Here is a 13,885-nt window from a genome sequence, read left to right as displayed (position 1 = left end):
TTATCTGTCAGACATTTTTCTAAAAACTAATTTTTTTCTATAAAAAAATCGAAAAAATTAAATTTAGCAAAAACTGACCTTGAATTTTATCGCTCAATATATATTGCTCGATAATGAATGGCAGAACACGTGAAATATTATTTTCTTACTTCCTGCAACAAAGTTTGTCAACAACAACGGAAAAATATTTTTTTGTCGACGTACAAACACGAAAATATTTGCAATCTGCTGTGAAATTTAGTGATAAACATCTTTTTTCTATAAAATAAATTATTTTCTAGTTATTTTGCGCCAAGCGAGAAGAATACCTCGATAAATATTTAAACTGCAACGACAAACGTTTAGATTGCATGGAGATAAGGGTGTTGTTGTTGTTGCAGTTGAGATATATGAGATTTGTTGTGTAAGCAAATGTGTAGAAATTTTACGAATTTATTGAAGAAAAATATTTTTAGTTTTTTGCATAAAATGATTTGTTTATCCCTTTGGATGTTAAATTTATATTTCGCTTATATTTGGCACTAATTTTTTTTACAATTTTTTTTCACGAATTGAAATAATAAATATTTAATTTTAATTTTTAAAAAAATTAAAACTTATTTTTACAAAAAAAAATAAATTAATTTAATTATTTGATTTAATTTATTTAATATTTAATTAATAAAATATTTTAATTAATAATTTTTTAATTTAAAAATTTATTATAATTATTTTTTTATTTAATTTTTTTTAATATTTAATTATTTCAATAATTAAAACATTTTAAATAAGATTAAAAATCGACAAAAAATAATATATATGATATTTGTGAAAATTATGACATCTGTCAAAAATTTATTTGTCAAATTTATGAAAAAATTTTTTTTTGTAAAATTTGATACTCATAAACCAAAAAATAATTTTTTTCTTCAAAAATGAGATAAAATAATCAGAAAATTGTTAAAAAATTAAATTTTAATGAAAATTTTGACATCTGTCATTTTTTGACATAAGTCAAATTTTTTACTAAAACTTCAAGTTTTAATTTATTTTTATAATTTTTGAGTGAAATAATTTATTTTTGGTTAATTAAAATATAAAATTGTTAAAAAAATTTGAATATCTGTCATAAATTTGACAGTTAATTTTTTGACAGATGTCATAATTTTGATAAAATTCTCAATTTAAAAGATTTTTTTTTCTATTTATTTTTCAAAAATAAAAAAATTAAATTTTAAACGTTCAAAATTTTTAAAAATTAAAAAAAATTTACTGTCAAAGAAAATTTTTTTTCTTTAACTTTGATATCTGTCTTTTACAACTTTTACTCAAATTTCGCAAAGGAATCTTTTGTCTCTTTTGTTGTTTTGCAAATTCGATTCTTTTTTGCGCCTCCATACAAGAGCATCGTGTAAAACTAAACTGTCAACAACTTTTCAATCTATTTTCATGAATTTTATTACATTACTCTCTCGTTTCTTCGTGTGTGTGTTGAGTAAATGTGGTTTTATCGTGTCGACTCGCAGTACAATTTGTTAGATGCTTGGCAAAAATTTTATTAGAGTATTACAAACACTTTTGCTTGCGCAAAAATCTGCAGATAGATGACGATGACGACGGCAGTGAAGAAGGGAAAAACGATCATCGATGCGATTTTATTTTATGACACGGGATTGGATGTCGTAACGTGGAAAACTGCATAAATAATACCACAAAATAGTTTATATTACAATTTCTTGTGAAAATGTTTTATGCATGTTGGCTGCACTGGATTATTATTTGTGATTTTATTTGTCATTAGATATGCGGGTTTTGGGTTGGAAGTTGGTAAAAGTGGTTTGTGTGAGAGAAAAAGTTGATGAAAGATGAACTTTATTGCAAAATGAGAGGGAAAATTGAGTAGAAATAATTTAGTAGAAAATTTAAAGATTTCTTAAGGTTTGAGCTAATTTTGCTCTTATATCAAAAAAAAAAATTTTAAAATAATATTTTTTAAGAGAAATTCTTATTTTGGAGAATTTTTTCAAACTTTTAATTAATTTAATTTTATTTATTATATTTTTACTTTAATTAAATTTGAAATTTATTTTAACTTTTCAATTTAATTTGAATTAGACTAAAATTTTTGAAATTATATTTGATCATTAAAATTTAATTTTAAAAAATTAAAAAAATACAAAAAAAAAATTAATTTACACATTATACCAATAAAAATTTAAAAAAACTATTTATTAAATTTTATTTAAAAATTCAATTTTTAATATTTTAATTTTTAAATTTAATTTTTTTTTAATTTAAAATTTAAAATTTATTTACAATTTATAAATTTGAATTAATAAAATTTTTAAAAATAATTTTAACAAAAATATAATTAAATTAAATGAATTAATTAAATTTAAAAATATTTAAATATCAAATTTAATTTAATTAAAAATTTAAAATAATTAAATATTTAAATTTAATTTAATCAAAAATAATTTTATTACAAAAATAATGTTAAAATTAAATAATTAAAAAAATGAAAAATAATAAATAAAATTAGAGAAAAATTTTAAATATTTTTCTTTCAATAAATTTTTAAAAATCTATAAAAATTAAAATTTTTAAAAAAGTTTTAAATTTTTTATTTAATTTAATGAATTTTTAATGCATTTAAAAAATTTAATAATTCTATTTTCTTTTTTTTTTCAGCTTGTACCTGAACACTTCATTAAATACTTCAAGATCCTCATTAAGAGTCATCATCTGGTTGACTTTTCTTTTAAGTGAGATTTTCCTCTTTTTTCAGTCAATGCAGAATTAAAACGGATAAGACTCATTTGTCCTCGCATTTCCCTTTTTTCTCTCTTTTTTCAATAAACATAAAGGAAGAATAACAACTTACTGTCAAGTAAGTTCTCGAGCACTTTTAAATGATTTTTTATTTTTAAAAATCTAATGCTTTTTGCTCTCATCACACATCCGACTGCGAAGCAAAAGAAAGCAAAAAAAAACCGACAGACATAGAAATAAATGACTTTCTTCATATTATCTTCTCTCATATATCTCAATTCACACATGCCACAGTGTTTCTGTTGTGCTCAGGAATGGCCTTAATGGGCTTTTCTTCATGCGAACACAACAACATTTTCATTGAGATAAAACGCTTGGCATTTAATATGAAATTGAAAAATGTTTGCAAAGTGAATGATAGCAGCCAAGAGAGAGAGAGCAAAAAAAATTGTATCTGCTCAATTTATTTTAATGGCAAGTAATCAACATGTTAAATTACTGTTAAAAGTGCATAATGTGTGTGCGGAATATGGCTGTTTGTCGCACAAAGTAATAACGAGAGCAGATTTTTATTCCGTTTTTGGCTTCTGATGGCGACAATCAATCATTACTGAGCCACAGATTTTTTTTTTCTTGGCAACGATGACTCTTTATAACTCAATTTAACACATCGCATGCAAATTATCGGAGGAAATTCCACATTATTAAATAAATGTCTTTGACTCGGTGTCAACAAAGAGGCGCAAATAGTGCAGAAAAATATCCAATAAATTTTCAATCAATTCAGGAATGACACAAAATTACCTAAAAAAAACGACACACGACGACACAAATTGAATGCAATTGATTTTTGGTCTTAGGATAATTCGTTTTCTTTTCACACTTGCTCGAACGTTCGGTTGTTCGTTTGTTTGCCTCATTCGATGTGAAGAGTCAGATTTGTCGCAGATTGTGTATTTAAATAAGTTCTTGTCTTTTCGTATGTGATTGTGACAAAAAACGAGGACGTTCATTCACTTTAAAAGAATCCTTGTGAGATTTGCATCTAACGTGAACAGAGGAGAGAAGAAGAAAATGTCATGCCATTATTATTGTTATCCTCGTGTGAGTGTGTTTGTTAGATTCCCTCTCTATCTCTTTCTTTAAATAATAATACTAATATTAAATTGAAAATGATTTTATTTTATTTCGATTGAATTGGATTTGTACTTCTCTCAATTGTTAAATTTCTTTGAAATTTCGATCATTAATGTTTGTCTTTGTTGTTTTGATTTCATAAGATATGAGATAGGGGTAGAAAGGGCAAAATTGTATTATTTTTGGACTGAAAACACTTTAAGCAATTGGGTTTATTGATAAAATTTTCAATTAAATGTGTTTATTTTGAAAAAGATCACAAAAAGGCGCCATTTTTTATTTTCCCGCCAATTTTTTATTTTCGCGCCTTTTTTGATTTTCGCGCCTTTTTTGATTTTCGCGCCAAAAATTATTTATTTTAATTAAATTTAAAATTAAATAATTTTTTAATGTTTATCAAAATTTAAAGATTTTTTTTACGAAATTATATTATTTTGAGCGGCATTTGAACGAATTTCTATTTTAATTCATTTTGAAGCAAATTTTATAATTTCGCGACAAAATTGAGACAACAATGGAACAACGATGGATATTTTTTTTATTGAAAAAATTATTTAAAAATTTAAACAGAAATTTAAAATTTTAATTAACAATTAGAAGTCATTTTTGAACTTTAAAGCGCCATCTATTGGTAAATTTTAAAATCCTGCAAAATTTATATTCAAAATTATTTACTGCAAAAAAAAAATGCCTTAAATATTTTTTTTTAATTATGAAAAATTATAAAAAAAACATTTATATTAAACTCAAAGCTAAAAAATTTAAAAGTATAAAATTTTATCGAAAAATCAACAGAAATGCTCTAAATTGATCTCTGTAATTTTAAAATTAAATTCTTTGTGATATCAAATCTTCTTAATTAAAACATATCTTCTCTTTATTGCTTTTTCATTTTCTTTGTTGTCTTTGAATTTCCGCCTCTTATCATGTTGAATAACTTTTTGAGGACATAAAGTACTAAAAAGATGCCCACTAAATGAACTGCAATGACATCGATCAAATAATACTCGATGAAGGGAACATCTGTGCCTTTATATTTCAAATGTTCAGCTCCGCGATTCCTAATTGCATATTCAATCCACCAAACAGCAGTTTGAACGGGAGTCATTGGCGTGTCACGAATGCGATCTCCAAGTTGCTTCACGGTTTGCTTATATCTGAAATTAAATTTAAAAAAAAATCATTAGTTAAGTATTTAAAAGTAATTCAAGTCGTACTTTGGATTTTCAATAACTTCTGAAATACAAGATTTAAGAGAATTATAAGAAAGATCTTCTAAATTAAGTTTTTTGCCGATCCCTAAATCTTCGATCTTTTCCGCATTTGCAGCTTGATCGCCGAAAAACGGAATAACAACTACTGGAATGCCGCGATCGATTGTTTCTTCCATCGATTGCAAACCTCCTTGCATAATGAACAATTTGATATTTTTGTGCGCCAAAATATCTTGTTGAGGCAGCCATTTTTCAATTCTAACGTTTGATGGTTTATCCGGCATTGAAGGTGTCTCAAATTTCCATAAGATGTCGTAAGGTAAGTCTCTTAACACTTTTATAATTGTATTTTTAATTTCAGGTTTCAATTCTGAGCTTTTTACGTTCGATCCAAAGCTCAAATATATGACGCCATTTTTAGATCTGTCAAGATAGTTTTGCAAATTTTCCGGTAGGGGCTTTGGCGGCGCTATATGCAAAAATCCAACTTGAATTGTATTTGGTACCATTGGGCGAACGTTTCCAAGTACGGGACTCATTCCTTCAATCGTGAAGTCGAAGCTTTTCATGAGGTCCCATGCGGTTGTTTTAGTACCCGGAAAGTTTTTCTTAATTATTCGATCCAAGCTTGGTAAAAATTCAAAATGATGCCAATACCGATGATACAAATCAAAGTAACACATGACAATTCTGTCAAAAAATCCAATTCTCTTCGGTGTGTGATAAATAAAGAATGGATGCAATACCGGATGAATGACATTTCCCATGCTCGAATGTAGCAACGGGAACATTTCAAGCGTCGTAAAACCAATAAGTGTCGCATTAAATATCTCCTTTGCCATGAACAGCGGGACATGTAACAGAGATTCCATCACGATACCATCGAATTGTTGTCCACTCTTGAGTAATTCCGTAACCGGCGGGTGATTCAAGACACCGTCAGCGACATTCGTGCGATGGATTGTCTCGAGTGCGTGCATTCCCCATGGACCAATTGACGCAGACAAGTCAAACACTTTCATGTAGTCGTACGTGAAACGAACGTCAATTTGCGTGATATTCGGGTTCGTTGTGGGAAATGTATTTGGCGATATAATAGTGACATGATGTCCCGCAGCGGCAAGACCTTGCGATATGGCTTGTTGCGGGCGTTGATGACTGTACGAACCCGTGGGAAAAATCACGAGAATTCGGTATGAATTTCCGACAGCGAGACACGCGACGAAAATGAACAAAATCGCGCACATTGCAAAAATTAACTGAGCATTCATTGCAATTACGCGATTGTTTTATGCATATAATTCTCACACAGATAAAATTTGAAGAAGTACTTGGCTGATAAAAACAATGATAGAGCAATTTAGTGTGAGAAATTAGTTTAAAATTGCATTATCATCATTACAATATTTGCACAAAGGACACACGTGACTTACTTTGGATTGTTAATGACTTCCATTATTGTCGATTCGAGTTTTTCAACCGTAAGTTCGTTCACATTTAATCGTCTTCCGATACCCAAATTCTCCATTTTTTGTGCGTTTGCATCCTGATCAGCGAAGAATGGAATAACAACTACAGGAACTCCTCTTGCGATCGTTTCTTCCATGGATTGCCCGCCTCCTTGCGTGATGAAAACTTTGATATTTTTATGCGCCAAAAGATCCATTTGAGGTAACCATTTTTCTATCCTGACATTGTTAGGTTTACCTTCGACAGTATCGTTTTCATATTTCCATAAGATATCGTACTTTAATCGACGAAAAGTATCCATGATAGTTTTTCGAATATGAGGCTTTAGCTGAGCACTTTTGACGTTGGAACCGAAGCTCAAATAGATGACGCCAGTTTTTGAATTGTCTAAATACGATTTCAATGGATTAGGTAACACTTTTGGTTCTTTAATATGTAAAAATCCAATTCTAATTGTATTTGGAACAACTGGTCTTACATTTCCAAGAACTGGAGTTATTCCCTCGAGCACGAGATCCAAGCTTCTGATTAAATCTTTCGACTTACTTTTTGTTTCCGGAAAATATTTCTTGATAATCGCATCTAATCGTGGAAACAGATCAAATTTTTCCCAATACAACTCATAGAGGGCGTAATGAACCATTGAAATGCGATCCCAAATACTTGGATTAGTTGGAGAATCGATAAAGAAACTCGGATGCAATGTTGGATGAATGAGATTTCCCATCGCTTTATGAAACATTGGCATCAATTCGAGAGTTGAAAGTCCAATTAACGTAGTGTCAAAAATTTCCTTTGCCACAAAAAATGGAAAATATGGAAGAGCTTCGACTATTACAGCGTCATATTTTTCCTTTTTTATGTTTTTCACAACTGAAGCAAATGGCTCGTATTCCATCAAACCATCATGAACTTTAGCAAAAATCTTTGACATTAGTCCAAGCATTTCGTAAGGTCCAATGGTAGCTGATAAATCAAACTCTTTGATAAATCCATAAGTAAAATTGATATCAACTTGAGTGATATTTGGATTTGAAGTTTTTAATAGATTTGGAGTTAAAATTGTTACATGATGACCTGCTTCAGCTAAGCCTTCTGAAACTGCTTGTTGCGGGCGTTGATGACTATAAGAGCCAGTAGGAAAAATTACGAGGATTTTATAAGGCGCGACACGAGAGATTCCAATGAGAAGAAAAATGAGCGCGAAATTTATGACTTTGATCGAAGACATTTTAGGCAAAACTGACGTTCGTTCACGTTGATGACTTCCTTAATATAGTTAAATGATCACCTGTCGTTCACGATATGTAAAGTCATGCAATTAATTCAATATTAGACAGTTGAGATAAAATTTTGTTATCTCACTGTCTCGACAGTAAATATAGACTGCTACTGTTAACAATTGTCTTTCAATAATTTTTTGAATTTTCATTGAGATTTTGAAGATTGAAATATTAAAATTTTTATGAAAATTTACTCACTTTGGATCATTAATAACTTCTAAAATTGTCTTTTCAAAGCTTTCAACAGTCAAATGATTCACATCCAAACGTTTTCCCATACCGTAACTTTCCATTTTTTGTGCGTTTGTATCTTGATCAGCAAAGAATGGAATAACAACTACAGGAACTCCTCTTGCGAGTGTTTCATCCATAGACTGTAACCCGCCTTGTGTGATGAAAAGCTTAATTTTTGGATGTGCAAGTAAATCTATTTGAGGCAACCATTTTTCAATCCTCACATTATCTGGCTTTCCTTCGATAGTATCATTTTCATATTTCCACAAAATATCGTAATTTAATTTTCTTAACGTATCCATGATAGTTTTTCTAATTTCTGGTTTCAAATGTGCACTTTTGACGTTAGAACCAAAACTCAAATAAATTACTCCATTTTTTGAGTTATCCAGATAACTTTTCAAACTCGATGGAAGTTCTTTGGGCTCCTTGATGTGCAAAGATCCAACTTGAACTGTATTTGGAACGATTGGTCTTACATTTCCAAGTACAGGAGTTACTCCTTCTATTACAAAATCCAAGGATTGAGCAAGTTCTGCGCTTGTCTTTGATGTTTCAGGAAAATATTTCTTTATGAGACTATCACAAGCGGGAAATAAATCATATTTTTCCCAATACATCTCGTAAATCAAAAAATGAATTATACCAATTCTCTCCCATAGTGTTGGATTTTTTGGGACATCCGTAAAGAACGAAGGATGTAGAATCGGATGAATGACATTTCCTAAGCCACGATGAAACATGGGCATCATTTCTAATGTAACTAATCCAATGAGAGTTGTATTGAAAATTTCCTTCGCCGTAAATAGAGGAAAATGAGGAAGTGCTTCGATAATTACAGCGTCATATTTTTCATTTCTAACATTTTTCACTATATCAGCAAATTCTTTGTGGTTCATTAATCCATCAGTCATTCTCGTGAAATAAGTTGCAACTAAGCTTAACATTTCATAAGCATCAATAGAAGCTGATAAATCGAACATTTTCAAATATTCATAAGTAAATTTAATATCAACTTGTGTCACATTTGGATTTGTAGTTTTTATCGGATTTGGAGTCAATATTGTGAGTTGATGACCTGCTTCAAGAAGACCTTCCGATACAGCTTGTTGAGGGCGTTGATGACTATAGGAGCCCGTGGGAAAAATAATTAGAATTTTATAGCTCGAAGAGTTCTGGATGAGCAAAGTCGAGATAACGAGGAAAACTTTAAGGCACGACATTTTCAAAGCAACTAAATTATTGACGTGCAAAAAGTTTGTTTTATAGAATTATCACACGTGCTGCATTCGTTTGATATTATCAAGTCATTTTGTTCATTTTCATTCAAGAAACGTCTATAGTTGATTCGAATACAAACAATTCATACAAAGTAATTTTGCTATCTCATTTCACAAGTGCAGTAAACACGGAAGGTCATTAAACAAATATACTCACTTTGGATTTCCGATCACTTCTAATACAGTTTCCTCGAGTTTATCGAGTTCATTCACGTTTACACGACGACCAATTCCAAGCCTTTCAATTTTTGCTGCATTCGCATATTGATCTCCGAAGAAAGGAACGACTACGACAGGAACTCCTCGATCAATTGTTTCATCCATGGATTGTAAACCGCCTTGCATTATGAATAATTTGATATTTTTATGCGCCAAGACATCTTGTTGAGGTAACCATTTTTCAATTCTAACGTTTTCAGGCTTATCTTCAAGTTTGTCTTCCTCAAACTTCCATAACACATCAAAATCTAATCTTCTAATCGTGTTTATCAAAATTTGTCTTATCTCGGGTCTCAAAGTAGCACTTTTTACATTTGAACCGAAACTCAAGTAAACAACTCCTTTTTTGGAATTGTCCAGATAACGTTGCAAATCAGTAGGAAGAGCTTTTGGAGGTTCAACGTGCAAAAATCCAATCTGTACAGTATTTGGTACTAATGGTCTTACACGCCCAAGGGCCATTGTCACTCCTTCGATCAACATATCAAAGCGAACTAAAGTTTTTGCAGTACTTTTCAATTGCGGGAAATATTTCTTGATTATTTCATCCATTTTCGGATAAAAAAGATACTTTTGCCAATATTCAATGTAAAGTTGGTAGTAAGTCATATAAATCCTGTCGAGCAATGTTGGATTTTTCGGAGTTCCAATAAAGAAACTTGGATGCAAAATCGGATGAATTACATTTCCCATATTTCTGTGTGTCGTTGGATTAACCTCAGTAGATGACATGCCAATAAAAGTTGTGTTTAAAATGTCTCGAATCGCATAAAGCGGAATGTGAGAAAAAGGTTCCATAATTACAGCATCAAATTTTTCATTTTTACCATTTTGATAGATTTCCCAAACTTCTGGATGTTCAAGAATGCGTTCAGTAATTGACTGAGCATAAGTTATCACGAGATCCAATATTGCGAAAGGCGTGATGGGCTTTGATAAGTCAAATACTTTCATGCATTCGTAAGTGAAGTTGATGTTAATCTGTTTGATATTTGGGTTTTGTGTTTCAAATGGATTCGGGGAGATAATTGTAACTTCATGTCCTGCATCAGCAAGTGCTCGTGAAACAACTTGTTGAGGGCGTTGATGACTGAAGGAGCCCGTTGGAAAGATCACGAGAATTTTGTACGAATTTGCGACTGATAAGAAAATCGCAAGGAGCAAAAACGTGGATACTGTCGTGCTTGACAACATCTTGAAGTCGACTGATTGTAAAAAAAAATAATTCTTCTTTCTTATCTTATCTGTCAAGTTATCAGTGTTTAAATTATGTAATGTTCAATAATTCCCGAACTTTAGTCAAAATTTAAGTATGATCTACTGAGACGAGACTCAAGGTAGCAGAAAAGAATACTTACTTTGGATTATTGATCACTTCTAAGATATTAGCTTCAAGTTTTTCCACACTTAGTTCATCCAAATTGACTCTTCTTCCTATTCCAAGTTTCACAATTCTATCAGCATTTGCATCTTGATCTCCAAAGAAGGGAATAACAACAACTGGAACTCCTCGAGAGATTGTTTCTTCCATAGATTGAAGTCCTCCTTGAGTTATGAACAACTTGATATTTTTGTGCGCCAAAAGATCTTGCTGAGGAAGCCATTTTTGAATTTTACAATTGTCAGGTTTATCGGCAAGTGTTTCATTTTCAAACTTCCAAATGACATTGTATTTCAACTTTTTAATTGTTTCTATCAACACTTGTCTCACTTGAGGTCTTAATTGAGCACTTTTCACATTTGATCCAAAACTCAAATAAATGACGCCATTTTCAGATTCATCCAAGTACGTTTGAAGTCCTGTAGGAAGTTTCTTTGGTTCAGTGATATGCAAGAATCCTATTTGAACTGTATTTGGAACTAAAGGTCGAACAGTTCCAAGTACCGGCGTACTTCCTTCAATCATAAAGTCAAAACTTTTAATGAGCGAATCTGATTTGACTTTTAATTCAGGGAAATATTTCTCAATAATCGCATCAGATGCGGGTCTCAATAGATAGTTATCGTAATAATCCAACCAAAATTGGAAATATACCATGTCAATTCTCTCCCATAACGAAGGTTTGTCTACTTGTTCCAAAAACAAGCTTGGATGTAAAACCGGATGAATGACATTTCCCATTGCTTTATGAAAACCCGGCATCATTTCGAGCGAAGCCAAGCCAATCATCGGAGCATCATAAATTTCCTTTATCACAAAAAATGGAAAGTGAAAAAGTGGTTCCATAACAATTGCATCAAATTTCTCATTTTTTGTCTTTTTATAAATTTCCATTACTTCAGGAATCTCAAAGACACTTTCAGATATATTTTTAATGTATACTCCAAAAAACTCGAAAAATCCATATCTTCCAATTCTATCGGACATGCTGAATACTTTCATGGCATTATACGTTACATTGATGTCAATTTGACGAATTTTCGGGTCATTTGTCTCAAAAGGGTTCGGAGTTAGAATTGTAACTTCATGACCAGCTGCAGCAAGTCCTTTTGATACTTCTTGTTGAGGGCGTTGATGACTATAAGATCCCGTCGGATAAATAACGAGAATTTTGTACGAATTCACGAATGATAAGGAAATTGTGAAGAGCACAATTTTAAGTAACGTGATGGGCAACATTTCGATGCCGACTGAAATAAAATTTGAGTTGATATTTTCAAAAAGCCTTATCGGGTAATTACTGATGTCTACAATCTATTGATAAAATTTGTTGAGTCATATAATTACAATTTTTATTTGAAGACACTTGAGAAAATACACTGAGAAAGAGCTTCTGTAAAAATTTTGTTATCAGCTTATCAGAAAGAAAGAAAAAGTAAACAAAACACCTGAAATTGATTTAAAAGTAACAAATTTGACTGATAATGTAACTTTTAATATGTATATACAAAAACTTTGTCGTTCTACTGAAAATCGATTTTAATAACCGTCGTCGATTTTTGAATTTTTTTTTTGCTCATCTTGAAATAATTTCCTTACAAACCCCCATTATGAGAAAAATTCCATTTTTTGTTAATTTTTAATGAATTTTAAAGTATAAAAAGTACTTTTTTTAAAATTTATTTTTTCATATTATTTTTTTCTTAAACATCAGATTCTTTATTTCGAAATTTTGTTTAAGAAAATCAAAAAACTTTTGTTTAGAAGTAAAAATTTGACGTTTATTTACCACAGGGCAATAAACGTCAAACTCACATGCTTATTTTGTTTACATTTTTGCATCGAAGAAAAAATCAAAATACAAAATAAATAAAAATGACGGAAAATAAGGAACAACCTACTTACCAACTCCGAGAAATGAAAGCTGAATTGGGTCTTCTTACAAAATCCGATGGATCTGCGATGTTCGCTCAAGGTAAAAACCCTCAAATCCATAAAATCTTTTTTCTTTACCATTTTTTTTTCTCATTTTAGGAAAGACAACAGTTCTCGCCAACGTCAATGGTCCCGTCGAAGTCTCCCTGCAAAACATGAACATCGAAAAAGCCTTTGTCGAAGTCTATTATCGCCCAAAGAGCGGTTTGCCAAGTGTTGACGATCGATTTATGGAGAAATTCGTGAAACAAAGTATCGAAGTTGCACTTTACTCGGAGCTGCATCCCCGAACTTCGTATCGGATACAATTGCAAGAACTCGAAAATCGCGGAGGAGTCCTCGCATGTGCCGTAAATACAGTTAGTCTTGCCCTGTTGAATAGCGGATTGGAACAAAAGTATCTCGTGGCAGCAGTTTATTGTGCGGTGAATGAAGAGGGAGAAATTCATGTAGATCCAGATTTGAGAAAAGATCAAGTAACGCAGGCACAAATGACTTTTGTGTTTGATAGTTTGATGACGAAAGCTGTGGCGGTGCATACTGAGGGGACTTTTACGATGGAGCAGTATAAAAAGGCGATGGATTTGTGCAGAAGTGCGAGTGAAAAGGTGTTTGAGTTTTATAGAGATATCATAAAGAAGACGTCGGTGCTGCTTTAAGGAAGAAAGGAATAAAGAATATTTTTGTTAAGAAATCCAAATTTTCATTAATGAAGCTTTTTTCAGTCAATTTGAAGATTAAAAAACTGAAAAATTTCAACAGCCGGAAAATTTTTGAATTAGCAGAAGCGATTTTCTGATATGAAAACTAAATTTTGTGCATTGGGATGGAAAAATATTTCAAATTTACACTGGGCACATATTTCTTGAAATTCTTTTTAACGACTTTCGGATAGTTTACAACTAGCGGTGAGTAGATGAACTAATTTCATATACAAATTTAAATTATTTTTTCATTATTTTCAGTTATTTTAAGTTGTCT

At 30.9% G+C, this 13,885-nt stretch overlaps 5 protein-coding genes across 7 annotated transcripts in view; 1 reads left to right on the top strand and 4 right to left on the bottom strand.

Annotated features, from left to right (window-relative positions):
• Positions 1-13,616, top strand: part of LOC134834621 (exosome complex component RRP46) — a 36,579-nt gene extending 22,963 nt beyond the window's left edge. Inside the window, exons 2-3 of one of the 2 annotated variants that reach the window (XM_063849355.1) lie at positions 12,831-12,944; positions 13,004-13,616. In XM_063849355.1, coding sequence (XP_063705425.1) covers positions 12,845-12,944; positions 13,004-13,563 — 660 coding nt within the window. In that variant the 5' untranslated portion in view covers positions 12,831-12,844 and the 3' untranslated portion in view covers positions 13,564-13,616. Of the gene's footprint in view, positions 1-12,774; positions 12,945-13,003 lie in introns of those variants that run through there. The other variant, XM_063849354.1, reaches the window with a different exon arrangement.
• Positions 3,959-7,830, bottom strand: LOC134835955 (UDP-glycosyltransferase UGT5-like). Of its 2 annotated transcripts, none has more exons than XM_063851009.1 (2): positions 6,536-7,830; positions 3,959-5,045 (listed from the first exon to the last, which is right to left on the bottom strand). In XM_063851009.1, exons 1-2 carry the CDS (start codon positions 7,801-7,803, stop codon positions 4,766-4,768), a joined length of 1,548 nt encoding a protein of 515 aa, XP_063707079.1. In that variant the 5' UTR covers positions 7,804-7,830; the 3' UTR covers positions 3,959-4,765. The 2 variants fall into 2 exon arrangements, with proteins under 2 accessions (XP_063707079.1, XP_063707080.1); XM_063851010.1 differs by lacking the exon at positions 6,536-7,830 and adding an exon at positions 5,106-6,377.
• LOC134835160 (UDP-glycosyltransferase UGT5-like) lies at positions 8,050-9,312 on the bottom strand. Its single transcript, XM_063850030.1, has one exon. It carries the CDS (start codon positions 9,310-9,312, stop codon positions 8,050-8,052), a length of 1,263 nt encoding a protein of 420 aa, XP_063706100.1.
• LOC134835159 (UDP-glycosyltransferase UGT5-like) lies at positions 9,496-10,782 on the bottom strand. The gene has a single exon (XM_063850029.1). It carries the CDS (start codon positions 10,780-10,782, stop codon positions 9,523-9,525), a length of 1,260 nt encoding a protein of 419 aa, XP_063706099.1. The 3' UTR covers positions 9,496-9,522.
• LOC134835158 (UDP-glycosyltransferase UGT5-like) lies at positions 10,943-12,208 on the bottom strand. Its single transcript, XM_063850028.1, has one exon. It carries the CDS (start codon positions 12,206-12,208, stop codon positions 10,943-10,945), a length of 1,266 nt encoding a protein of 421 aa, XP_063706098.1.
• Positions 13,617-13,885: the final 269 nt, after the last annotated feature.

This window comes from Culicoides brevitarsis, chromosome 3 (assembly GCF_036172545.1).
Source record: "Culicoides brevitarsis isolate CSIRO-B50_1 chromosome 3, AGI_CSIRO_Cbre_v1, whole genome shotgun sequence".
Taxonomy (NCBI): domain Eukaryota; kingdom Metazoa; phylum Arthropoda; class Insecta; order Diptera; family Ceratopogonidae; genus Culicoides; species Culicoides brevitarsis.
The sequence above is the reverse complement of the archived record's forward strand: the minus strand, read 5'-3'. Positions and strand labels throughout refer to the sequence as shown.

Bases quoted from the DNA above. Each gene is read 5' to 3' on its own strand.
- LOC134835158 (XM_063850028.1), bottom strand. From the start codon at position 12,208: ATGTTGCCCATCACGTTACTTAAAATTGTGCTCTTCACAATTTCCTTA.
- LOC134835955 (XM_063851009.1), bottom strand. From the start codon at position 7,803: ATGTCTTCGATCAAAGTCATAAATTTCGCGCTCATTTTTCTTCTCATT. The intron at 5,046-6,535 runs GTAAGTCACGTG...ATTTAATTTCAG, and splicing joins GAAGTCATTAACAATCCAAA to ATATAAGCAAACCGTGAAGC.
- LOC134835159 (XM_063850029.1), bottom strand. From the start codon at position 10,782: ATGTTGTCAAGCACGACAGTATCCACGTTTTTGCTCCTTGCGATTTTC.
- LOC134835160 (XM_063850030.1), bottom strand. From the start codon at position 9,312: ATGTCGTGCCTTAAAGTTTTCCTCGTTATCTCGACTTTGCTCATCCAG.